The 24,874-nt window shown below is 46.9% G+C and overlaps 2 protein-coding genes across 5 annotated transcripts; both read left to right on the plus strand.

Moving 5' to 3' along the window:
- Positions 1–1,437, plus strand: SAT2 (spermidine/spermine N1-acetyltransferase family member 2). 2 transcript variants are annotated; one of them, XM_059046492.2, is made up of 6 exons: positions 1–321; positions 492–543; positions 681–764; positions 864–965; positions 1,102–1,142; positions 1,270–1,437. In XM_059046492.2, the coding sequence occupies exons 1-6, from the start codon at positions 256–258 to the stop codon at positions 1,435–1,437; spliced, it is 513 nt and encodes a 170-aa protein (XP_058902475.1). In that variant the 5' UTR covers positions 1–255. The 2 variants fall into 2 exon arrangements, with proteins under 2 accessions (XP_058902475.1, XP_058902477.1); XM_059046494.2 differs by lacking the exon at positions 681–764 and having other exon boundaries at positions 174–321.
- FXR2 (FMR1 autosomal homolog 2) lies at positions 1,243–24,221 on the plus strand. 3 transcript variants are annotated; one of them, XM_067021900.1, is made up of 17 exons: positions 1,243–1,581; positions 16,527–16,579; positions 16,931–17,024; positions 17,425–17,496; positions 17,611–17,759; positions 18,014–18,107; positions 18,583–18,699; positions 20,313–20,483; positions 20,685–20,763; positions 21,125–21,234; positions 21,467–21,553; positions 21,855–22,077; positions 22,277–22,474; positions 22,567–22,767; positions 22,862–22,957; positions 23,103–23,203; positions 23,520–24,221. In XM_067021900.1, the coding sequence occupies exons 1-17, from the start codon at positions 1,567–1,569 to the stop codon at positions 23,613–23,615; spliced, it is 1,956 nt and encodes a 651-aa protein (XP_066878001.1). In that variant the 5' UTR covers positions 1,243–1,566; the 3' UTR covers positions 23,616–24,221. The 3 variants fall into 3 exon arrangements, with proteins under 3 accessions (XP_066878001.1, XP_066878000.1, XP_058902385.1); XM_059046402.2 differs by lacking the exon at positions 1,243–1,581 and adding an exon at positions 9,725–10,172; XM_067021899.1 differs by lacking the exons at positions 1,243–1,581; positions 22,277–22,474 and adding an exon at positions 9,723–10,172.
- The last annotated feature ends 653 nt before the right edge of the window (positions 24,222–24,874 follow it).

Here is a 24,874-nt window from a genome sequence, read left to right on the forward strand (position 1 = left end):
CTGGCGGGGCCCGAAATTAGGGGCTACCAGGCCGTGAGGACCGCTAGTCCCACCACTCTCTCCGCCCCGCGGCAGCCGGAATCGGGCTTCTGCTTCCCAGCCCGCGGCGCCCCCACCACCTCGCTCCCCACCACTCCCCCGGCTTTCCGGGATCCGAATTTGGAGGCCCCTTAAAGGGTCCCCGTTGCTCTTCGCCCGGTCCTGCAGAACGGAAGTGGGGATCCTGGACTTCGGTCGCAGACGGTGGAGATCGGGATGGCTTCCGTGCTGATCCGAGAAGCCAAGGAGGGAGACTGTGGAAATATCCTGAGGCTGATTCGGGTGAGGGCTGCGGGCCGGAAACCGGGGTCCCAGGAGGGTTCAGAGCGGCGCTGCTGGAGTGGGGACGGGAAGGAAGAGGTGGGAGCCGCGGGAGGAGCGCGCCCAGGGCTCCTGCTCGGGCAGCCGTGAGGCCCTCCTGCCTTAATCTAGCCTCTGTCCGCACGCTGTAGGAACTCGCTGAGTACGAGAAACTCTCAGACCAGGTGAAGATCAGTGAAGAAGGTACGGGCCCAACACCTGAGTCCTGACGGAGGCAGGGGTGGAAGTGACGGATGGGTTTCTCCAGGCAGTAACTCCAGACTGGGCACACACCCAGGCCTTCTTTCTCTATCTCTTTGTCACAACTCCGATCACTGCAGCCCTGAGCGCAGATGGCTTTGGAGAGAATCCTTTCTATCACTGTTTGGTAGCAGAGATTCTTCCTGCCCCCGGGGAGCCACAGGGTAAGAGCACCCTTATCTCAAAGGTGCCCTCTCCAGTCAGCCTCAAAGGTCTCTCCCCCAGGTGCCCAGCGGCCTGACCCTTCTTTTTTTCTCTCTCAGGGCCCTGTGTGGTGGGCTATGGGCTATACTACTTCATCTACAGCACATGGAAGGGACGAAACGTTTATCTGGAAGACATCTACGTGAAGCCAGAGTATCGGGGTACTGGGCAGAGGCCGGGATGGGAGAAAAGCAACCCATAGACTGGACCACCATCCCTTGCCTCCTAGCCTATGGTCTTTTCTGATCCCCTTCAACTCAGACAATCCCTCTTTTTGCCCTTTTCTCCCCACATCAGGTCAGGGGATTGGCTCCAAAATAATAAAAAAAGTGGCTGAGGTGAGCAGAGGGATGGGGCTACAAGCTGGGCAAAGCAAAGCTGTATGGGAGGCACCTGGGTTGAATGGAGGGCGAGAAAGTCTTTTCCTTTTTGACCCAGGAAAGTGAGTGGTGTCTTCTCCCGCAGGTGGCCCTGGATAAGGGCTGCTCCCAGTTCCGCCTGGCAGTCCTAGACTGGAACAAGGGGGCTATGGACTTGTATAAGGCCCTAGGAGCCCAAGATCTGACGGAAGCTGAAGGTTGGCATTGCTTTCGCTTTGAAGGAGAGGCGATGAGGGAGTTGGCAGGAAAGTGACGCCATCCCTTGGGGATCTCTATTTCAACTTCTTCATCCCCACGAGCTCAAGCAGTCCTCAGAGACTGTCTCCACTGACCAAGGCCTCCCTGAAGGAAGGGAAGGAGGGTTGGAAGTGAATATTCCCAGATGGAAAGAACGGAGGTGAGGAGCCTTCCCACCTGCTTGTTAAGGGTGAAAAATAAATGAGAATTCCCATGTGTTGATGTGGTGTTGGGTGGAGGAATTGCGGATGTGACAAGCTTCAGCTATTACGACCCTTCCTCACTGTTTTCTGGTCAGTAGATGTTGCTCCTGGGGATAAAAGTGGGCCTAAGATGACTTTCACCCACAACGGACCAGAGTATTGGCTCTGGCTGGCCTCTAGCATATATATCAATCAGGCTTGTTGGTCAGGTTTGGGACCCAGACAAAGGCCTCCAGTGTCTGGACTGGGCTGTGTGGAATCCGAGACTGAGGCAGGCCCACCGACTCAACAGATGGAGCAGGCTGCCACCTGGTGGCGGCATTTTAGGGACACTGGGAAGGACCACTGGCCCCAACTTTTTAAAAAATCCGCTCAGCTAGCGAGTGCTTTTTCTTTTTCAAAAGTCACAAAGCCTTTATTTTCATTCAGCAGGACCAAAACAAACCTTTAGGACCCATGGAGAGAAGAAGGGCAACAGGTTCATTTCCTACTTTCATAATATTTTATTATACAAGTAATGCAGGTTTGTTGTAGAGAAGTTTGAAGGGACATATAAAAATAAAATCCGTAGTCTTACTTACATCTCTACTCTTAACCCTTTGGTATTGATTCTTTAGATTTTTTCAATGTACATATACATATAATTAGTTAAGTATGTGGGGATTTATGGGATCAACTCTTTTGCAACCTGTTTTTTCATTTAACAATAAACCAGAAACATCTTCCTAAGTTATTAAACACATCATCACTTTCAGTGGTGACATATTATTCCTTTTGTGGAGGAACCATTGGTTAAATGGTCATAATTTAGACACTGAAAGTGGACAAGCAGGTAACATAAGTGTGTAAATTGTAAAAAACAGGATCAATGGAGTCTAGAGAGTTGAAGATCCATCTTAAAATTCAAAAAAAAAATACAATTCAGCCATACAACACTTCAAAGGCCCAAATTCTTCCAGAGTGGTGCCAATTGGGGGCCCTTAAAATGAGTTTACAACAGATGGGCCTTTAGGACAAACTTGATTGAGAAATAATGAAGCTTGTCAGCCCCTTGCACAGATGGGAGCCAGAAGAATCCAGTTTCATGCCCTTGGCTCATCTAATCTGGCGGGGATGAATATCTTTTAAACATGAACAAGTGATGGCACTTTTTGAACTTAACTCAGAATGAATTATTTCTGGAAGGACACACAAACAAGCAGAGAGTGGTTGCTTCCAGGGAGAGGAACTGGGTGTCCAGGTAACAGAAGGAAGGGGACTTTTCCCCATACCACTCTGGATCTTCTGAATTTTGTGCCTCACCCATGTAGTACTTCAGAAAAATGAATAAATAAAACTTTATTTATTTATTTTTTTGTGGTACGCGGGCCCTCCACTGTTGTGGCCTCTCCCGTTGTGGAGCACAGGGTCCGGACGCGCAGGCCCAGTGGCCATGGCTCACGGGCCCAGCCGCTCCGTGGCATGTGGGATCTTTCCCGACCGGGGCACGAACCCGTGTCCCCTGCATGGGCAGGCGGACTCTCAACCACTGCGCCACCAGGGAAGCCCTAAATAAAACTTTAAATGCTAATGCAGAAGAAAAGAGTATGAATTAGTGTGCTTCCCTGGTGGCGCAGTGGTTAGGAATCCGCTTGCCAATGCCAGAGACACCGGTTTGAGCCCCGGTCTGGGAAGATCCCACAGCGGCTAGGCCCATGAGCCACAACTACTGAGCCTTCACGTCTGGAGCCTGTGCTCTGCAATGCGAGAGGCCGCGACAGTGAGAGGCCCGCGCACTGGAGAAAGCCCTCGCACAAAAACAAAGGCCCAACACAGCCCTAAATTAATTAATTTTTTTTAAAAAAGAGTATGAACTAGGAAACTTAATATTTCCAAGATGTATCTTGCCCGCATCCTGTTTTGTCTTTGCTTTTCGGAGTTTACACTTGTTTTTTTTGTTATTCGCTCACCCTGACCCAGATCTTACCAGTTTTCATAGGGTGTCTTTGCACCCAGGCATCCATCCATCCATTCTGCAGCCACCCCATGGTCTCCCACCCACTCATCACTTCATTAACCTCCTGTAGGGTGATTCTATTAAGTGCTGGGGCTGACTAGTATGGAGTGAAAATCACCTGGGTTCTGGCCATTCCAGGGAGAACAGAGGGGAGGGCATTTAGGGGGAGGGATTTTTAAAGAAATAATAGAGAAAACTTAAAATATCTCTCAAATCTGTCCATATCCCTAACCTCACTATCACCTCTCTTTGAAAATTACTATAACCTCCTAACTGATCTCCCAGCCTCCTTCTGTAACTACCCCCCTTCCATGGGGTTATTTTTTTAAAATCATAGATATACAGTATACTATTTAAAGTATCAAATATCTCTACAAGACCTATATAAGAAAACAGTAGTCTCCCAATTCCCCTAACTCTTCAGAGTCAATCACTTTCAATTGAGTTTTAAAATTGCATTGTTGGGGGGGGTTTGTATTCACCTTCATATTTCAAATTCAAAATGGCATACAGATATTGCTACTTTTTTTTTTTTTTGGCCGCATTGTATCTTCGTTGCTGCACACGGGCTTTCTCCAGTTGCGGAGAGCGGGAGCTACTCTTCGTTACGGTGTGCAGGCTTCTCATCACAGTGGCTTCTCATTGCGGAGCACAGGCTCTAGGCGCGTGGGCTTCAGTAGTTGTGGCACACGGGCTTAGTTGCTCCGAGGATGTGGGATCTTCCCGGACCAGGGTTCGAACCCGTGTCCCCTAGCATTGGCAGGCGGATACTTAACCACTGCGCCACCAGGGAAGTTCAGATAGTGCTAGTTCTTGATGTTTCTGTTTCGAGCACTAGTATTGACCTCCCATTGCTAACCCTCTTTTCCAACCCCTCTTTCACCCCATCCCTACTTCCCATCCTCCCATCCTTCCAATATTATATCATAACTCTGGATGGATCTGTGTTTTGTGTTTACATGTTATGATTATGCAAATGCTCTTCACAGTTGAGCCATGTGGATTGTTATAGGTGTTTTTCTTTCTTACATCATTTTTGTTTTCCCTGAAATTAATACTTGCCTTGTCTCCTCTATTCGTTTGCTTAGTTTTCTGTGTACTCTAATTTATCCCCCAATTCTCCCTTAGTTATGTTAATCTCTTCTTAAGAATATACAAACACGTAAGGAATTTGATCTATTTCATTTTGAAGAACTTTCTCACGGAGCCCTTAGACCTGCTCCAGCACACAGTCTGATCTTTAGGCTGCACTGTTGGAGTCCCCTTTCACATCCATCTTAAAGACCTTTGCCCCTCTCTTGACTGCCTGTTTCCCAGAACCTATGTACTCACCTTTCTCGGTTTATTTTGATGGAACTCCTTGAGAAAGGATGCCTGGGAGGTAAATTTGTTGGAACCTTACAAGTCTGAAAATGTCTGTTCTACTCTTGTACTTAATTGACAGTGTGGATGGGTATCAAATATTAGATTGGAAATAATTTACCCTAAGAATTTGAAGGCATTTCTCCATTGTCATCAAGCTTCAAAACTGAAAGTTTGCTGCATTGCTGTTCAGAAACCTGAAATTTTTCTTATTCTGAATCCTATGTATGAAGCTTATTTTTATTTTCCTTCCCTCTTTCCCCAACCACAGCTTTTAGGATCGTCCCTTTATCCTAGCATTCTGAAATCTTCCATGGAAATGTCTTAGTGTTTTCTCAGTGGGTCCTTGCAATCTGGAAACTCATGTTCTTCAGTTATGGAAACATTTAAAATTTTTATTATTATTTTTTGGATGATTTTCTCCCTCCATTATCTCAGTGATCTCTTTCTGGAACTTTTGTTGTTATTCAGATGTTGAATCCCATGGACTAATCCTATAATTATAAAAAAATTTTTTTTCTTTCCTTTTTCCCCATCTCCTTCATATTCTGGCTCTACTTTCTGGGAGATTTCTTTAATTTTTATTTTCCAACCCTTCTACTGACATTTTTTAAATCCCCCAATTGATTTTATTTATTTATTTTTCTTCCAGTTTTAATGAGATATAATTGACATAACAGCACTGTATAAGTTTAAGGTGTGCAGCATAATGATTTGATTTACATACATAATGAAGTGATTATCACAATAAGTTTAGTGAACATCTATCATCTCATATAGCTACAAAATTAAAGAAATAACAAATTTTTGTGATGAGAACTTAACAACTTTCATATATAACGTACAGCAATGTTAATTATATTTATCATGTCGTACGTTGCATACCTCCTTCTACTGAATTTTTATTTTTGCTCTCATGTTGCTAATTTCTAAGAGCTCTCTTTTATTCACTGCATTTTACAAACATTCTGTTTTTGTTTCATGGATATATGTTCTTTTCTTATCTGAGGCTATTCATCGTAGGTTTTTTTAAAAAATGTTTTTCTCCTTCTGTAGTCTGTATTTCTTCTAAACTTTTCTTTCTCTGTTTTGGCCTCCGTCTTTCATTTTAAAGGCTTTCCTCAAATGTCTGGTAATCCTCAGTTGTCTGCTCATATTTAAGATCGGGACACTAAGGTACTGATTGGAAACTGTGAGTGTGTCTGTATGGGGTGTAGGGAGGCATGTGGACTGTGAACTTTACTATAGGGTGAGCCATGAGGCCATTTCCTTGAGGAACCCCTGATGTCAGTACCATTAGGTCTTTTTCCTTGTCTGGTTAGATTTCCCAGAGAAGATGCTTCCAAACTCCTGCCTGGAAGGTGTAAGCCTGGTTGTAGGTAATCTCAGAGCAGCGTGAAGAGGGAGTCTGGGGCAAGTCTCAACATTCAATCTGTAAACTTTCATTTAATCCCCATTTTCAGTATCTATCTAGCCATCCATCTATCAATCTATCCATCTTTCTAACTTCCTCTCTCAATCTCTCTGTGTATTTAGAAGTCCTAAGGCAGGACTATCCTGGCGGTCCAGTGGCTAAGACTCCGTGCTTCCACTGCACGATGCACGGGTTCGATCCCTGGTCCAGGAACTAAGATCCCACTTGCCATGCGGTATGGCCAAAAAAAAAAAAAAAAAAAAAAAAAGTCCTAAGGCAAGCTGGGACATTCTGTTGATACATTCTGTATAGTCCAGCTAGAGTAATTACACCTACAGGCAATTTCACCTAAAGGCAAGTGGGCTGAAAAGCCAGTCACAGTTCCCACTACTCTCAGCACAAAGTCCAAACTTCTGGCTAATCCTTCCAGGCTCTGGCCCAAACCTCCATTACCTGAAACATTATTCCAGCCTTTTTTCCCCAGCAAGTCAGTTCTGACCACGTTAGACTCTTTCTAGTACCTCAAATGCACTGTAGTCTCCCCTCTGGGCCTTCTATACATGCCATTTCCCCATCTGAAATGCTGTTCTCCCTTCTCCCACTCTCATCCTTGGCCTGAATGAACAATGACTAGAGCAGATGAAAAAGTGCAGGAGTCAAATCTGAGAGGATTGTTGCTGCCACAGGCTTGGAGATGGATGATGGTGCTATTTCCAAGACAAAATTCAGCCACTCCTGTTGCTTAAGGGTCCAAACCCAAACTTTTTAGTCTGACAGCCAGCACTCCTGATAATCTGTCCCACTTAATTCCTCTAATTCTCCCTCCCTACTCCTTATCAGAATCTCTGCTGATAGTGTAGTCCCTTTTATTATTTCTGCTACCCTCGTTACTGGTGTTCCTTCTCAGGCACTCTTGAAGGCAGCTCTTCTTCTGCCGGCCCTTTATTTATTTGTTTGTTTCTTTGTTTAATTTTTGGACACGCTGCACAGCATGTGGGATCTTAGTTCCCCAGCCAGGGATCCAACCGGTACCCTGCAGTGGAAGCATGGAGTTCTAACCACTGGACCACCAGGGAATTCCCTGCCAGCCCTTTAAATACTGTTGTAGTTGAGAGTTTTATCATCGACCCAATGCATTTCTAAGTCACTTTTCTTTAGACATCTGATTTTCTCATATAGCTTTAATTATGTCTAATACGCTGATAATTCTCACATTCACTCCTCTAGCCCAGACGTCTCCTGGGCCACACACTGGTGTGTCCATTGACCTACAGGACATTGGTTCCTTCAGTTAATATTTGCTGTGCCAGGAACTGTGCTAAGTACTGGGTATACAATGCTGGGGACAAACAGACCTGGAACCCAGTCTCTGATCTCATAGGGCTTACTTATAGTGTGATGGCAGAAGACAGATGCTGGATAAATGATTAAAATTACAACCATGATGTGTGCCACAAAGGAGTATAGGATGCTTTGGCAGTGTGAGGCAGGGGACCTAAACTAGTGTGGGCATAATGGAAGGCTAATGAAATATTTAAATTGGGATCTGAAAGAGAAGCTTGTTGAAGACAAGGGAACATGACCACCTGGATGGTGGATCCTCAAACTCAGAGAGCAAATGATTTTGCAAAATCAAACTCATTGAACTCATCAACTTCTCCTCCAAAACTTTTTCTCGTGTGTTCTCTCTTCCATGACTGGCATCACCATGCACTCAGCAATCCAAGGTAGAAATCTGTGTTCCTTCCACTTCTTCACTGACCCCACCCCATCCTTATCACCAATTCTTGTTGATTCTATTGCAAATTTAACAGGCTCACATCGACTTGTACCTCTGTTGCCCACAGCCCTAATCCAAGGCGGTCCTCAGCATCTTTCTCACCTGCAACAGCTCCTCACAGCTCTCACTGCCTTCTGGAATGCCCCTTCTCTTTAATCTGTTCCCCACAGTTGTAAAACATAAATCTTATTACATTATACTACTGCTTTAAATCCTTCAGTGGCTCTCCAGTATTGATAAAGTGAAGACCATTTTCCTTAACCTGATTTACAAGTCCTTCACAGTCTAGCTTCCCTAGTTCAAGCCAAACACTTATTTGAACTAGTTGTGGTTCCCCAAAGGACATGTTCTTTCTGCTCCTCTGCACCGTTGTAGTCCTTGTTCTCTCAAGAACACTCTTACTGCACTTTTCCTCGAGCAAATGCCTATTTATCCCTCAAATCTCAATTTGCATCACCTCCCCTGCAGTAGTCTTTCCCTATCACTCTGAAGAACAACTGACCATTGTTTGTCTCCTTGGGATTCCCTCAAAACTTAGTCCTTATCTTTATCCCATGTTCAAATGAACTCCATGCACTTACTTGCTTAAATGTGTTTGTCTGCTCCTTCCCCAATATATTATAAAATCCTTGTTTTGGGGACCACATCTTGTCTTTGTATCCTTACCACCTACCACAGTGTATGGAACACAGTGAGGGCTAAATAAATATTTGCTAAATGATTACTGCATAACACATGATCCTAATTTCTTGGCTATTTTACTCACTTCCACTGAAATTTCTTACTTATCTTAGTTTACGAATCCTAAGTTTCCCCTCTACTATCCTTTCTCCGTAACAATTTTTCCTCTTTTGAACTTTCTCCGCATTTAGATATTAAATCTTGTGCTAAGTTGCATTTGCCTTTCGGTACTGCCTTGAAATCTTTCTTTAACCTTTCTTTGTATGCATGATCAGAATCTTCTCAAGGCAAGAACGTGACTCTTAAACCGCATCGTGCAGAGATACAGAGGCTCCAAAGAGTCCAGTCCGCCTTGTGGACTGTAAAGCACGGCGCATGCGCACCAGGCTCCCCTTTTTTTTTTTTTGCCTTTCGACAACTCTTTTTTTTTTTTCCTTCGGAGCATGCGCACCAAGAAAGACAAAGGTGGGGAAAGTGACCAAGCAATCATTCAGGCGCATGCCCATCCCTAACTTGTACAAGCCTGGTGGAGCTCACCGTGGTGAAGTGGGTGTGGTCTGACCAGGAGCATCAGAAGTCCAATCCGATTGCGTGAGCTCCGTCCCTCCCTCCCCATGATTGGTTAGCTCTCAGTGTTGTGGGGTGGGAAAAGGAAGAGACAGGGGCAGTGGAGAGATGGGGTGGCGAGGAAAGGGAACCTGTCTGGTTCTGCGCAAGCGCAAGTAAGCGACCAGGAGGGGGCGTGAGAGAGTGAAGAGGTGTGTGGAAACCCTGATGCGCTGGCCAGCGCGAGCTGGGTCGCCAGCCTTGACGCCTGCGCCTTGGCCCTCGGGGCCCGCGCGCGGCGGGCGGGTGCCCGATGCGCTTGCGCAGTAGGCGGCGGCGGCAGGGGGAGGTGGAAGCCGTGGAGCGGCAGCGGCAGCAGCGGGTCCCGGGACTGAGGCAGCAGCGGGGGCAGCGGCGGGCGGAAGCTGAGGTGACGAAGGCAGCGGCGGCGGCGGCCGTTTCCCTCACGGTGGCGGAGACCAAGGCGGCGGCGGCGGACGGGGAGCGGCCCGGCCCCGGCCCCCTGCTCGTTGGCTGTGGCAGGGCCGCCGTGGGGCCGGCCCGGCTCCCGCCCCCCGCGGCTCCCCCTCCGGCTCCTCCTCCGGGGAGACGCCGGGGACCTGGCCCGGCCCGTACTCAGAGCGCTGCTGCAGCCGCCGCCGGGGGAGTCGGAGGCGGTGGCGGCGCCATGGGCGGCCTGGCCTCTGGGGGGGATGTGGAGCCGGGACTGCCGGTCGAGGTGCGCGGCTCCAACGGGGCCTTCTACAAGGTGAGGCGGCGCGCCGGCCGGGGACGCGGTCTTCAGCCCCCTCCCTCTAGCCAGAGCAGGGAAGAGTGGGGCGGGATCGACATTCTGGAGCTAAGCCCTGACCCTTAGAACCTTAGACCCACGCTCCCACCCGCGGCCCTCCTGGGGGAAGACCTCTAGAAGTTAACCCCTTCCTCTTATTTTTGGCCCCTTTATTACACCTGCTTTTACCCGCATCTCCGGGATTGAGCATCAGGGCATTATTGTACCAACCAGGGCATTCTTGTACCAACCCCCCAGAAGAGACCCCATTTACCCAGAGTCTCGTTGACTTTTCCTGTCTCTAGTAGAAGACCTACCTTGGATCTGAATCACGTCTTCCCCACAGTCCAAGCACATGGAGAATTCTCTTTATTCTCCCCTAGTACCCCCTTGGGAAGGCCGTCCCATATTAGATCTTTTCATCTTCCTCGGAGAGGCCTCTGCTTACTGGCTCTGGAAAACTCACCCCACTTTCATCTTATATTTCTGTTCTCACCCCAAGGAGAAACGGTCAGAATCTGTTTATGACATTTAGTATCTTTGACCTCAGGAACTCTGGGCTGTACCAGTCTAGTTGCCTCATAGCCATAAGGTGGCATCTTTTCTCAGGTCTCTCGCCCCACCCCTTTATTCCAAGACTAGCTGGTTTACTGTTCTACCCAGGGATGGTTTTGTATTTGTCATCTCACTTTGACCTCATACATTTAGATCATTCATACAGTTTCTTCATCTTGAGGAGTGTAAGCTTCATATCCCTGGTCTCTAAAAGGGGATCTCACAAGGATTTCCTCTGTTTATCTTCTTAAGGATTTCCACTTCTAGAAGACTTTTGGCCAACTCGCCCAGTTTGGGAATCCACTAGCCTTTTTTTTAAAGGAGAAGGAGACTATCTTTAAAAGATCCTTGTTTATTTCAGCTCCCCCGTTGCCCAGGATTGGATTTTTTAGAACTCCTTTTATTACCACCTTTTAAATCTGTTCTGAATCATATTTTTTAGGACATTTTTTTCCCATTTAGATTAAGCCAGAGGGAGACCCCTCTTGCCTCTCAGGAATTTTTCTTTATGTGACTTGTTATTTTGAACCTCTTTGGACTTTATGCCTGGAATTGTCTCAGAGACTTTCCTGATTCCTGTCTTCTCTCACTTTACCCTGAGGAGCAAGAGCAGAGTTATCTTATCATAACATTACTTGTGAGGAGAAGAACCCCCTTTCCTTCACTTCCCCTCAATCCTTTCCTCCCATAATAGACCTCTCCACCTTCGTGCCCTTGGAAATGACTTTTCTCGAACTCCTTCCCTGTGAAGTCATATCTTGCTATAACTGGAAAGGGTCTCATATTTGCCCTTGGAGTAGGTTTCTGCCCCAACTTCGATCGATAAGTTCAGTGTAGTCATTTTTGACCCATTCTGAATGCCTATTCATTTCTGCCTTACTTCCCTCACCAGATTTCTTTATATTCTTCAGTGCCTGTGGGTACCCACATCTGTCTTAACTTAACCTCTCAATATAAGTCTTTAGCTTTTTTTCCTGATATTTCTATGTAATCCCCAGAAACTGCCTATTCCATTACCCAGCTGAGATGGAAGAAGGAAGCTCCCAGCTGATCCCTTCTGTCATTTTTTTCCTGCATACTTTCCTAACTCATGGGACTTTTTCTTCTAGCCTGCCTCCATAGCATTTCTGTTTTCTTTGGCAAAGTCTCTTAATTCCTTTCTGATTCTGATAGAGTGCATTTGTCTCTTATATCCTTTTCCCCAAAACTTGCATTACCTTTGTTGAAATACCCTTCCTCATAAGATTTTAGCCGCATTTCCCACAGTATCTTGTCCTTCAACTGGGTCCTTCCCATCCCTAAGAAAAGTGATTCTTAAACTGAGCTTGAGATCAAGATATGATGTTTGCTTTTTTTCTAGGAAGCATGGGAGTCAGACACAGCTGGGAAAGATTGGTGTCCAGTTCAAATTAACTGTGTGAGACTGCTGGGAAGGGACATGTTTCCCTTTCCACATATAAGTGTCCAACAGAAAATGTGTCTCTGAATCTTTCTCTTTTCTCCTGTGGGCTATGGCAGTGATAGACCTGATTGAGTGAATTGGGGCTAGGATGCTTTGAATCAGAGAATAGAGTTTGGACTTGAGCTGAAAGCCAGGTAATGTGGATTTTGTGTCCTGGCCACTTTAGCATTTTCTGCCCCATGCCTCAGTTGAAGACAACAGTAAATCCTTAAATTCAGACTAATCTTTCTTCAACTCTCAGTGCCATATAGATACTTACCCAATCTGTCCTTGCTGCTGATTTAATATTCATGACTCAGCAAACTTCAGTGTGGTTCAAGGAGTGTTTACATTGCTTCTAGAACTATAAATTTGGGAAGGTTCCTTTCATCCCTCTCAGAATTGGGTCCTAGTGTTGTTGATCTTCTTCCAGGATAGAACTGCAAATGTCAGATCTGGGATCTAAGTTATCTTTTAGCTATCCCATCAGCTCTTCCTTTTCTGTCAGAACTTAATGTGTTTTGTTCTTTAAGCGTTGCTCTCCCAGATCTGTTCACCTTCCAGGGCACAGTCATCCAACTTTCCAGATCTTACCTGGATATCCCAGTTCCAATTCCTTTGTTAAGGAATATGGCATCCTCACCTTCAACACGTGATTTTTATCCAGACCCTTCCTGATTTTCTTCTAGAACTCCCTCCTTTATTTTGAGAACCCAGGACTAGAAGATAGGTTGAAGGTGGGACCTAATTTTTTTTTTTTTTTTTTTTTTTTTTTTGCGGTATGCGGGCCTCTCACTGTTGTGGCCTCCCGTTGCGGAGCACAGGCTCCGGACGCGCAGGCTCAGCGGCCATGGCTCATGGGCCCAGCCGCTCCGCGGCATGTGGGATCCTCCCGGACCGGGGCACGAACCCGTGTCCCCTGCATCGGCAGGCGGACTCTCAACCACTGCGCCACCAGGGAAGACCGGGACCTAATTTTGTATCTTATAATTTGAGGAAAGTGAAGTACTTAGGAACCTAGGGCTCTCACTTCCTCTGTCCAGTCCTAGGCTGTATAAACCAAAGCTCCCTATGCCCTGGCCATTGAACTGAATTGAGTTATCCTTTGGATCTAGGTAGCCTTCTAGAGATTCACTCAACTGCTCTTGCCCTCCTCTGCTTATCCTCTCAATGAGCATGGACAGAGCAGAGCTAGAAGCTCACTTTATACCACTGGTATTTTTGGAGGAAAAAAACTGGGCTAATGTGGGTGGAATTAAGGAGCAGAGACTGACTTGGAATATGAAGTTGAGGAGAAAGCTTGTTTTGGAGAATCTTTGAAGGAAAAAGACCCTAGAAGTATAAGAATGAGTGACAACGTTTAGTTGAACTGCTGAGTTATGTGAGGGAAAACTGCATTCTGAGCTTTGCATTTCTGCCTTGGGATCACGGTAGCTGGAAAAACCAGGGTAATGTTGCTACCTCTGCCTGAGGGCCAACCCTGACATGTTGGAGGAGAATTGGATTAGAGCTTTAGACATATCCTTTGTGAATGAGTGTATCTAGGAGTGGGGATCTCTTCACAAAAGAAGCAGGCAAGTGATTCTCTTCCACTATGTTTTATCTCATCCCCGAAATGTTTTGAAAATAGCTAACTCTCTCTTGATAAAGCTTAGAGATAGACATTTTGGATAAAGAATTGTATAAAGTCAGCTGAAGAGGCTAGATGAAATGTTTAGAGAAATCCTTATAAAGGTAGAAAAGAGGAGGACACTTAAAAAGGAGCTAAGGAGGGCTTCCCTGGTGGCGCAGTGGTTGAGAGTCCGCCCGCTGATGCAGGGGACACGGTTCGTGCCCCGGTCCGGGAAGATCCCACGTGCCGCGGAGCGGCTGGGCCCGTGAGCCATGGCCGCTGAGCCTACGCGTCCGGAGCCTGTGCTCCACAACGGGAGAGGCCACAGCAGTGAGAGGCCCGCGTACCAAAAAAAAAAAAGGAGCTAAGGGAAGAACCCAAAAGGGAAGAGAGGGATTCGGGCAAATAGAAGATGTGAGTGGAGAAGAGTAGGAATGGGTATTAATGGAGCTGAATGAAGAGTGGAAAAAATATTACTGAAGAAGGGAATGGCAGAGAAGGCTAAAGCATGGGTAAGTAAGAGGCTAGGCGGTACCAGGAGTACCAATGCCTTGGGCAGAAGTAAGGCTCCATAACAAGATCCTTTGCCGAAAGAAGAGAAAGATGGCTGGTATCAAGAGTGAAATTTTAGGTTTAGATTTAAGGAAAAAACAGTGTATTAAGTGTTTATGATTGATCAGTTCTCTGAGGTGGGAGTGACACAAGTGTACATTTTTGGTGTTTTTTCTCCTAAGCTCATATTTTGTTCCTACCTGCAAAGCTCAGGAATAGTTCCTCTTATATTAGCTTTTTGAAACCCCTAATTTAAAAAAAAAATCTAGTGAGGCATAATTGACATACAATGAAGTACACCTATTTAAAGCATACAATTTGTTAAGTTTTGACATATATATAAAACAAACCATCGCCACAATTTCTCTCAATCCCAAAAGTCTTCCACCAACCACCAGTGCCTTTTGTCATTATACATTAGTTAACATTTTCTGATTTTTATTTATTTATTTATTTATCTATTTTGCGGTATGCGGGCCTCTGACTGTTATGGCCTCTCCCGTTGCGGAGCACAGGCTCCAGACTCGCAGGCTCAGCGGCCACGGCTCACGGGCCCAGCCGCTCCGCGGCACGTGGGATCTTCCCAGACTGGCGCATGAACCCATGTCCCCTGCATGGGCAGGCGGACTCTCAACCACTGCGCCACCAGGGAAGCCCCATTTTCTGATTTTTAACAGAAGCGAAAAGGCAATTCAGTAGAGAAAAGATAGTCTTTCAATACATTGAGCTCAAAGAACTGCATATTCATAGGTTAAAAATGAAGTTTGATTGTATCTGGCACCATATACAGAATTTAACTCAAAATGGCTCATTGACCTATATGTAAAATAAAAACTATAAAACTCTAGACAAGGACATTAGGTAAAGATTTCTTAGATATAAAACCAAAAGCTCAGATACAAAAGAACAAGTTGAAAAATTGGACTTTATCAGAATTAGCAATCCCTTATTTTGAGTGTGTGAAAAACAGGAGAGAATGTAGGAAAATTGGGAGCACAGGATTGAACACATAGCTTTGGCTTCCTCAATGAAGACATAGAAAATAGGAGGTGGAGAATTCCCTGGCAGTCCAGTGGTTAGGGCTCAGAGCTTTCACTGCCTTGGCCAAAAAAAGAGAGAGAGAAAATAGGAGGTAGACCAGCGATTCCAGATATTCAGTCATCCCTGTTCCTCTCACTTGTCATCATCTCAAGTTTGGGGTCTTCTACAAATTTTATTACTCTTTTCAAATTCTTAGCAGTGTCCTAGTCTAGCATTTAGAAATCTCACATCTTTTATTTATTTATTGGGTTGCACTGCTCAGCTTGCAGGATTGCAGGATCGTAGTTTCTGACCAGGGGTTGAACCCTGGCCCACGGCAGTGAAAGTCCTAACCACTGGACCATCAGGGAATTCCCTCACATCTTTAAAATCCTAATTTTTCCTTCCGTAAATTTTGTTTGTTTTGAATTTCTCCAGTGTTCTGATTATTTTCTTACGACCCAGGCATCAAGGCACCAAGTCGCTCAGGCCTCTTGCTGTATTAGGAGCTAGACCCTTTCTCTCTTGGCAGATCCTGATGTCCTCTAGGTGTTCCAGGACAACCTCACACTGTCTCATGGGATATTCTTAGCTTTGCTGAATGTTGTTGGTATTTTAATTGAAATCTGGCAAGCTGCTTAGCACTGCATGAGGCAGACAGACAGGGAGGCCTCTGTGGGAGCTGTAGGAGACCACTAGTTTTCCGGCTGTTCTGATGCCGGTGATGTTTCTCAATCTACTTAATTTCTGTCTCATCTTATTTCTGGATTTTGCAACATTTTTTTCCCTGCCAATATTGTTTCCTTTCTTGCTACCTCAACATTCGTATTCCTTCACCAATACAGCTTTTTCTAGCCCAGTTTTTAGATTGCTTATGTCTCCATCTAAAACTCTAGTTTAAAAAAAGAAAAAAAAGAAAAGGAGTTTCCTGGTGGCCCAGTGGTTAGGACTTGTGGCTTTCACTGCTGTGGCCCCAGGTTCAGTCCCTGGTTGGGGAACTGAGATCCCGCAAGCCACAAGGTATGGGCAGAAAAAAAAAGAAGAAATGGAAACAAAAAAACTAGTTTAAGGCCCTCTAAAACTGTCTGTTCCCTTGATGGCTGAGGTGGTGGTTGATTGTCTTTTTTTTTTTAACTTCTAAAATCCATTCTAGGGCTTTGTGAAGGATGTCCATGAAGACTCTGTCACCATCTTCTTTGAAAACAAGTAAGACCTTGGGAATAGAGAATCCAGCATACTAGGTCCTAGAAAGAGAGTGGAGAAGAGGGGGCGGCTGAGTCCCATGAGGCATGTAGACTAGGTGGGGGAGAGCCAAGGGTTTGGGTGGGCAACTTATATGGATCCCAGGAGAGGAAATGGTGAGAGTGGGGGGTCATTTGACTCCGTATTTAGATTCTAGCAAGAGATGGAAGGCACCACTATGGAGCAGGGCCTGGAGTTTAGCTTCTAATCACCAGGGAAGGTGGAAAATGCCCAGTGGAGGAAGAAACCTCTTCCTGAAGAAACGGGCAACTACACTAGCCTGAATAGTTTTCATATCACTGTTTTCCCTTGCAGCTGGCAGAGTGAAAGACAAATTCCTTTTGGGGATGTCCGGCTACCACCTCCAGCTGACTATAATAAGGAAATCACAGAAGGGGATGAAGTGGAGGTAAGGGCCTTGGAGTCTGCCTTTTCTGAATGTCTCTTTTCCCAGGATTCTGTATCTCCCTTACCCTGATACCAGTACCCTAGGCTCCTCACAGGTTGGTTCACGCTCCTTCCTCCATGCAACTAGGCAGCCTGTGGAAGAGTGGAATGCAGCAGTTCTGTCCATCATTGCTGTGATCAGTCAAGCTCTCAGGGAGCTTCCTGTTTTCAGGGGATTCACTTTTCTTCCATTTATGATAACAGCATCTAAAATCCAGTGTACTCTGATTTTAATTAGCAGCTCCTTCCTCTAGTGTCCTTTATCTTAGTTTAGGATGCCTCCCAAATGTCTTAATGCTCATTCCATTCTTGATGTTTTTGGATGGTCCTCAATATCTCTTTTATTTTCAACTTCTCTTCAGGTTTATTCTCGAGCCAATGAGCAAGAACCTTGTGGCTGGTGGCTGGCCCGGGTGCGGATGATGAAGGGAGATGTGAGTGATTGTCAAGGCCTTTGGAGAACTGCTGAAATACATATTTTAGTCAGAGAAAGGTGGGAGATAGAAACTCAGGTCATCCACAGCTTCTCCTTTCTTTCCTTCTGCCAGTTCTATGTCATTGAATATGCTGCCTGTGATGCCACTTACAATGAGATTGTCACCCTGGAACGGCTTCGGCCAGTTAATCCCAATCCCCTTGCAACCAAAGGCAGCTTCTTCAAGGTTACCATGGCTGTTCCTGAGGATCTCAGAGAGGCGTGAGTGTTTGGGACGTCGGGAGTGAGAGGCCCTCTTTACGGTCCTCATCTCTGCCTTTGTTTGTCCCAGCCCCCGCTCCCAGTTTCAGTGTTCTGTGTTCCCTAGGCCCTCTAGAGCCCCTTTTGCTCCCAGGCCCTCTGTTTCTTCATCCCTGTTCTTTCACTGCAGTCCTTATTTTTCTCAGTCCCTCTCTCTCTCCCCTTCAGCTGTACTCTACACTCTGCCCTCTGAGCACTGTTCTCTTTCTCTGCAGCTGCTCCAATGAAAACGTCCATAAAGAGTTCAAGAAAGCATTGGGGGCAAACTGCATCTTTCTCAACATCACAAATAGTGAGCTTTTCATTCTGGTGAGTTTATTCTGCCTGAATTTCACCTAAGCCCTTTTCCCCTTTTAACTCCTTTGCAAGAAGAGAAGAGCTAAAATGTGCTTATATTTATTTGTCAGAGAGGACTTTATTGCTCCTGACCTCTGTGGACCCAGGTTAGCCCTACCTTTCCTTAGTCTTTCTCATGTATGACCTTTATTTTTTTTTCAACCTGACCATCATATTGCAGTCTGGGCTGGGTACCCTTCCTTGCATATTTGGACTCTCAAAAACAGACAGTATGATTCTCACCTGCGCTTGCTATTTAAAATCACTTCCCTTAAGCACCCAGTTAGTAGGCCCTTGTGAGACTGACAATGATTTTTCCTGTTCCTCAACTTTGTTTCTTAACTCCCACCCTTTTCCAGAGACTCAGGCATCCTGATTCCCAGTTCCTGGCTCTCCTCTAAAATGTAGTCAGTCAGTTTTAATGACTTTTCCATTGGTTTCTTTGCAGTCAACCACAGAAGCCCCTGTGAAGCGAGCATCCCTGCTGGGTGATATGCATTTCCGAAGCCTGCGCACCAAGCTGTTACTCATGTCCCGCAATGAAGAAGCTACCAAGCACCTTGAGGTAAGTTTTGGCTTCACTTTTTACTGCTGATTGGTATTGTCCTTCTCCCCTCCCACCCCATCCTCCACGCATGCTCTTGTGAACAGACATTAAGGTCTTTCTGGGCCATTAAACCTGGGTCTGCTATTTTATCTCAGACTCCTCCAGATGGCAGAGCTCCATCATGTTTTAGTACAAGCTTTTTTTCTTTTTCTTTTTCTTTTTTTTAAGCTATGGGACCCTTTGATCAAGTGAAATTTTACTTGAAAGCACAATGCATAAAACAGATCAATCAGAACAGGTCTGTCTAAAAGGGCAAGAGGTTGTGGCTCTTACCTCCACTGGCTGCCCCCAAATTACCTCTGAGAACCAGACTGCTTTGTGGGATATGTTTGGGAACCATTTGTACACTGGAAAGACCACTGGACTTGGAATCAATCCTAAGTCTTGCTTTGTTAAATAATTTTATTTCAATGAGCTTTTTCTTCTTTAGCTGTGACAATGAGGTGCTTGAATGTGAGTGTTTCTACAAGGTCTTTTTGTGTTCTGACATCTTATGATGGTCAGACTCCCTTAGAAATTATACCATCCTAAATGAGGGTGGTATATATACAGGTGCTTGCACGCACGTGTATGTGTGTATTTGAACATCTGTTTCCTTTTTATCAAGTGAACTGATCTTTTCGGGAGCCTGTGCAAATTCTGGACCATGGTAATCTTTACTTCTCCAGGGATGCTACTCAGGGCACTGCCAGAACCTTTCCCTTTTCCTGCCCTTGTACTCAGGTATCCCTCTAAGGACTGGTTGAGAAATGAAGTGGTAGCATGGTATGGTGTACCATAACCTCTTTTTATGCTTTACTCAACCTCTTGCTTTCTGTTCAACTTTTCTGTTTTTTTTTTTTTTTTTTTTTTTTTTTTTGTGTGTGTGTGTGTGTGGTACACGGGCCTCTCACTGTTGTGGACTCTCCTGTCTCAGAGCACAGGCTCCAGACGCACAGGCTCAGTGGCCATGGCTCATGGGCCCAGCCGCTCCGCGGCATGTGGGATCTTCCCAGACCGGGGCACGAACCCGTGTCCCCTGCATCGGCAGGCGGACTCCCAACCACTGCGCCACCAGGGAAGCCCTCAACTTTTCAGGTTTTATTTTGGGGGTTGATATTGGTTTGGTTAAGGTAAATAGTTCCTTACACTTGCATTTACCTTGTGAAAAGTGCTTTCTTTCATATCAACTTTATTTAATCCTCTTGTTATTCTGGGAGTAGGGTAGGTCAGGTGTAATCATTTAGCAGATGACAGAACAGAGGCACAGAGAGTATGTTTTGTTTGGGATCACACAACCACATAGCGTTAGAGCCAAATCCGGAACTTTGATGGATCTCAGCCCAGATTCGGCCATCATTACCTCCCCTCCCCAGCAAGCCATTGGTATTTGGAAGGTAGGAGTGGAGTGAAAAGGTCCTGAATTCTTCACAGGTCCTGGTGGTCAGTGGACTCCCAGGTAGTTCTGGCTTTCTTTCATACAGTCTTTTCTCATTTAACTTATGCAAAGCATCAGGTATCTGGGACAGGTGTTCTGAGATTTCTCCATGATTTCTATAGTCCAGTGGTCCAGTGCCTTTTTTTTTTTTCAGACAAGTAAGCAGCTGGCGGCAGCTTTCCAAGAGGAGTTCACAGTGCGAGAGGACCTGATGGGACTAGCAATTGGGACTCATGGTGCCAACATCCAGCAGGCCCGAAAAGTACCTGGGGTGACTGCCATTGAATTGGGTGAAGAGACCTGCACTTTCCGCATCTATGGGGAGGTCAGCAAAAGATACCTGTTGTCTAGGTCCCTTAGGGGATAGAGAGAAGAGAGTGTGAAATAGAAAGGAAAACTGTCGTGTTGACCTCCCTCCCTGACTTCGTTGGCAGCACATTTTCCCGAAGACAGAGTGGCAGGAAGATGACTGTTTGAGATCCAGGTCCTCTGTTTTATTAATGACTCCCCACTCCTCTTCTCTTAGACTCCCGAGGCGTGCCGACAGGCCCGGAGCTACCTTGAGTTTTCTGAGGACTCCGTGCAAGTGCCCAGGAACCTGGTTGGTGAGTTGGGGATGTGTATGTGTATAAGAGAATACAGGTGGGGACCAGATGTGAGATGCTCTAAAGTGATTCTGGCTTGCCACCTCCCTGTGAACTTCCAGTTTCACAAGGACAGAGCAAACAGTCTGTAATAGGAGTGACAAAAATGGAGAACAGATTTCTAGGGATTGTGATATTTTTTCCTGTGAAAACACACCAGAAGCTTAGAAGCAAGAGAATCATTAAACAGAATCCTTACATAGCAGCTGGAAGACTGTTTATCTTGTCTGTTTTTACTCTTCTTTCTTTCCTTTTTTTTCCCTTTCCTTTGAAAATTAAAAAAAAAAAAAAAAAAGGCCTAATTCCTCCTTTACCCATTCAGGCAAAGTGATTGGAAAGAACGGGAAAGTGATCCAGGAGATTGTGGATAAATCTGGTGTGGTGAGGGTTCGAGTAGAAGGTGATAATGACAAGAAGAACCCCAGGGAGGAGGTATGGGGCAGCTGACACCTAGAGATTGGTTGCCAGAAGTACATGGGATTATTCTCCAAGCCATTCCCTTGAGAGATGGGATTTCTAGGGGTTGGGGCATGGGAACTTTGGTTTTTCCTAGTAGATGTAGAGCCCAGAAAGATCCCATTTGGGTGGGCTTCTATAGGAGACAGGGTGGACTTAATACTACATTTGAGTCTCTAATCCATCTGTCCTTTCCTCTGCTCTCTAGGGAATGGTTCCCTTCATATTTGTTGGCACCCGAGAGAATATCAGCAATGCTCAGGCTCTGCTGGAATATCACCTCTCCTACCTGCAGGTACCCAAGCCAGAAGCCTGGGAGAGGAGAGATCCATGTGTACAAGGGGACTAAGGATACTGGTGGATAAAGTTAAAAGTGGTGGTTCCCAGTTTGTGTCTCTGAGTAGAATAGAAACCATTAGGTGGAAAATTGGGGCTGTGGAGTTGGAACCCAGAATTTTCCCTATTTTAAGCCTTCTTGCATTCCTGAGAGTTCAGATCCATAGGGACAGTCAGGGCAGAGAAGCAGGAAAAAGAGACTTCATTGATCTTATACTTATTCCTCCTTCCTTGTTTTTCTCCATCTTCTCCCCAACCAGGAGGTGGAGCAGCTTCGCTTGGAGAGGTTGCAAATTGATGAACAGCTTCGGCAGATTGGGCTGGGCTTTCGCCCTCCTGGGAGTGGGCGGGGCAGCGGCGGCAGCGACAAGGCTGGATACACCACTGATGAGAGCTCCTCCTCCTCCCTCCACACCACCCGAACCTATGGGGGCAGCTATGGGGGCCGGGGCCGGGGCCGGAGGACAGGCGGTCCTGCCTGTGGTGAGAGGGAGGCGAGCAGTGGTGGGGTGTGTGGGAGGCAGAAGTCTGGGTACAAGTTTGAGGAAAGGGTGATGGAGAAGATGAAGAAGTGGTTGGCTGGGGAACTTAGGAGTGAGAGGGAGTGTCTTCTAGCCTGGGGGCTGGGCTGGATCCTGCGGTAGGGTGAGTGACCCTGTTTGAACCCTACTGTGTTCTTCAGGCCCCATCTCAGACCTATCCACAGCTTCTGAGACTGAGTCAGAGAAGAGGGAAGAGCCCAACCGAGCTGGGCCTGGTGACCGGGATCCCCCGACCCGGGGGGAAGAAAGTCGGAGGCGGCCAATTGGGGGCCGGGGTAGGGGACCCCCACCTGTCCCCCGTCCCACCTCAAGATACAACTCTTCATCAATTAGCTCAGGTACCAGAAGCAGACAGCTAGGTTCACGAGTGTGGGTCAAAAGGAAAGATGATGGACACCTGATTCCCAACTCCTCTTTTTCCTCTAACCAGTGCTGAAGGACCCAGACAGTAATCCCTACAGCCTACTGGACACATCCGAACCAGAGCCCCCAGTTGATTCAGAACCTGGGGAACCCCCCCCAGCAAGTGCCAGGCGCCGCCGCTCCCGCCGCCGTCGCACTGATGAAGACAGGACTGTCATGGATGGAGGCCTGGAATCTGATGGGCCCAGCATGACAGAGAATGGCCTGGGTAAGGGGTGTACCTGGATCTGAAAAATCAGAACTGGGCAAGAACTGAGGGATGGGAGATTGATGCACAACTCTCATTTTCCCCTACCCCACAGAAGATGAGTCAAGACCCCAGCGTCGTAATCGGAGCCGCCGCCGCCGTAACCGTGGTAACCGGACTGATGGTTCGATCAGTGGAGACCGTCAGCCAGGTTAGCTCACACAGGATGTTAGCAGACTTCCTCAGAGACCAGGATGCCTCCTATCCCGTGAAAGCTACGGGTTGGGGTTCAGTGGGTATCTGGGGGCTGGGTACCTGAGTTCCTTCTGAAACTTATGGTCCTCTGCCTTCCCCAGTGACTGTGGCTGACTATATCTCCCGAGCAAAGTCTCAGAGCCGCCAGCGGCCACCCCTGGAACACACTAAACCTTCAGAGGATTCTCTTTCAGGACAGAAGGTAGGCAAGCAAGATATAGTTTACGCCACCTCCTTTTTTGTTGTTCTGGGGTAGGGGGCACAAGAAAACTCCCAAAGAAATCTCATTAAATTGCAGACAAGGCACGTCTGATGGAGTTTAGACTGCATTTAGAATAGTGAAAAGTTTGAATAGAAGAGAATTTGGTTCATATTTTCTGGATCCCAGTAAAAGTGACTACAGGGGACCAACCCTGGAGATGCCTGGAGCATTTAGATGGTAGGGAATGGCATTACCTGAATTTCTACTGACCTTTTTCTTTCCTTCCTCTCCATTTTCTTTCCCACTCCCCCCTCAGGGTGACTCTGTCAGCAAGCTTCCTAAGGGCCCCTCAGAGAATGGGGAGCTCTCTGCCCCCCTGGAGTTGGGTAGTTTGGTGAATGGGGTTTCATAAACCCTCCAGCCCGCATCCCTCCCTTCTCCATCTCGCTTGCTGCCCAACACCGTGGCCCTCACAGGCCCAACTGACCTGCGCTGGAGCTGCTCTTATCTAGGGGGGCGGGGGGTGGCACAGCAGCTTGGGTCCCCCCCCCAGCCTCCAGGAGCTAGTGGAGGGGTGTGTAACAGGGTCATACCCCCCTCCCTCTTGTCCACCCTACCCCCAGGGTGAGGGGAGCCTCTCTCCTTCCCCATCAGACTGGATGTGCCTTTATCCTCTAATGCCCCAATCTCTCTCTGAACACCCCCATTCTCCGCCTGTTGGTGCGGGGTGCTCCTTGACCCACCCAGATTGGACAGTTCAGGGGGGCTCCCCTGCTATCCCTCCTCCCGTCCTGTACCCCCCATTTCTGGGGCCTCATCACTGTGGAAGACGGGGATAGTAAGGGTATAAGTGGGTGGGAGGCATGGGGAAGGTTTTGGAGTAGAACCAGGGGTGTGTATGAAGGGGGGTGACAAGGTCCCCCAGGGGAGGGGGGACCAACCTTGTCTGGTGGATGAGAAGGCGTATTTATTTTTCACTGTACAGTATTTAAAAAGAGAATAAAAAAATCCAAATGGTCCTCTGGTTCCTGCACCTTCCTTATGCCGGAAGGTGCATCTGTTTGGTACATCTGTTTGTGTAGGACTGACCTGCCCTGACCCTTGTTTCCTGTATCTCCATACCTAGCTTCTCTACCATTCCAAAGATGGTCTACTTCTGGGAATTTCTGACATTCCTAAATTCTCCAGGCCCAGGTACCCTCCTGGTCCAGAGGAGAGTGGCTTGTGCCTTTCTGCCTCTCCCCTCCCCCAGGTTTTCTGGTAGAGGGAGCTGGGCCACTCCTATACCCTGAGTCACAGCGGGCTAGGTAGGGCTGCTCGAAGCTGGAGCTGTTCCTGCTAAAGAGCTGAGAGCCACGGCAGGCTGCTTAATCCGATTACCTGAGGCCTGGGGCTTGGGCTGGGCCTTGGGCAGAGTGGGGAGCAGGGTTCCCTCAAGACAGCCTCTGGGACCTAGGTGTCCAGCCCTCGTTCCTGCTGGTTCTCTGCCCTGGATCCAGGCTTTTTCTCCAGCATCCACATCACTGACCTCTCAGCCTTAGGGGTCATCCTGGGCTTCCTTGATCTCTGCCTCCCAACTCTGAGGATTCGAAATAAAACATGCAGTGGAGGAACCTAGGCTTGGGGGCTATAGTGGGGAGGGTTTAAATTTTCTCACCTGGAAAGTGGTTG

The sequence above is a fragment of the Kogia breviceps genome, chromosome 19, assembly GCF_026419965.1.
Source record: "Kogia breviceps isolate mKogBre1 chromosome 19, mKogBre1 haplotype 1, whole genome shotgun sequence".
Taxonomy (NCBI): Eukaryota; Metazoa; Chordata; class Mammalia; order Artiodactyla; family Physeteridae; genus Kogia; species Kogia breviceps.

Coding starts and splice junctions, on each gene's coding strand:
- SAT2 (XM_059046492.2), top strand. CDS start 256: ATGGCTTCCGTGCTGATCCGAGAAGCCAAGGAGGGAGACTGTGGAAAT. Junction 322..491: donor ATATCCTGAGGCTGATTCGG/GTGAGGGCTGCG, acceptor CGCACGCTGTAG/GAACTCGCTGAGTACGAGAA. Junction 1,143..1,269: donor TAATAAAAAAAGTGGCTGAG/GTGAGCAGAGGG, acceptor CTTCTCCCGCAG/GTGGCCCTGGATAAGGGCTG.
- FXR2 (XM_059046402.2), top strand. CDS start 10,092: ATGGGCGGCCTGGCCTCTGGGGGGGATGTGGAGCCGGGACTGCCGGTC. Junction 18,108..18,582: donor ATAGTGAGCTTTTCATTCTG/GTGAGTTTATTC, acceptor GTTTCTTTGCAG/TCAACCACAGAAGCCCCTGT. Junction 23,204..23,519: donor ATTCTCTTTCAGGACAGAAG/GTAGGCAAGCAA, acceptor CTCCCCCCTCAG/GGTGACTCTGTCAGCAAGCT.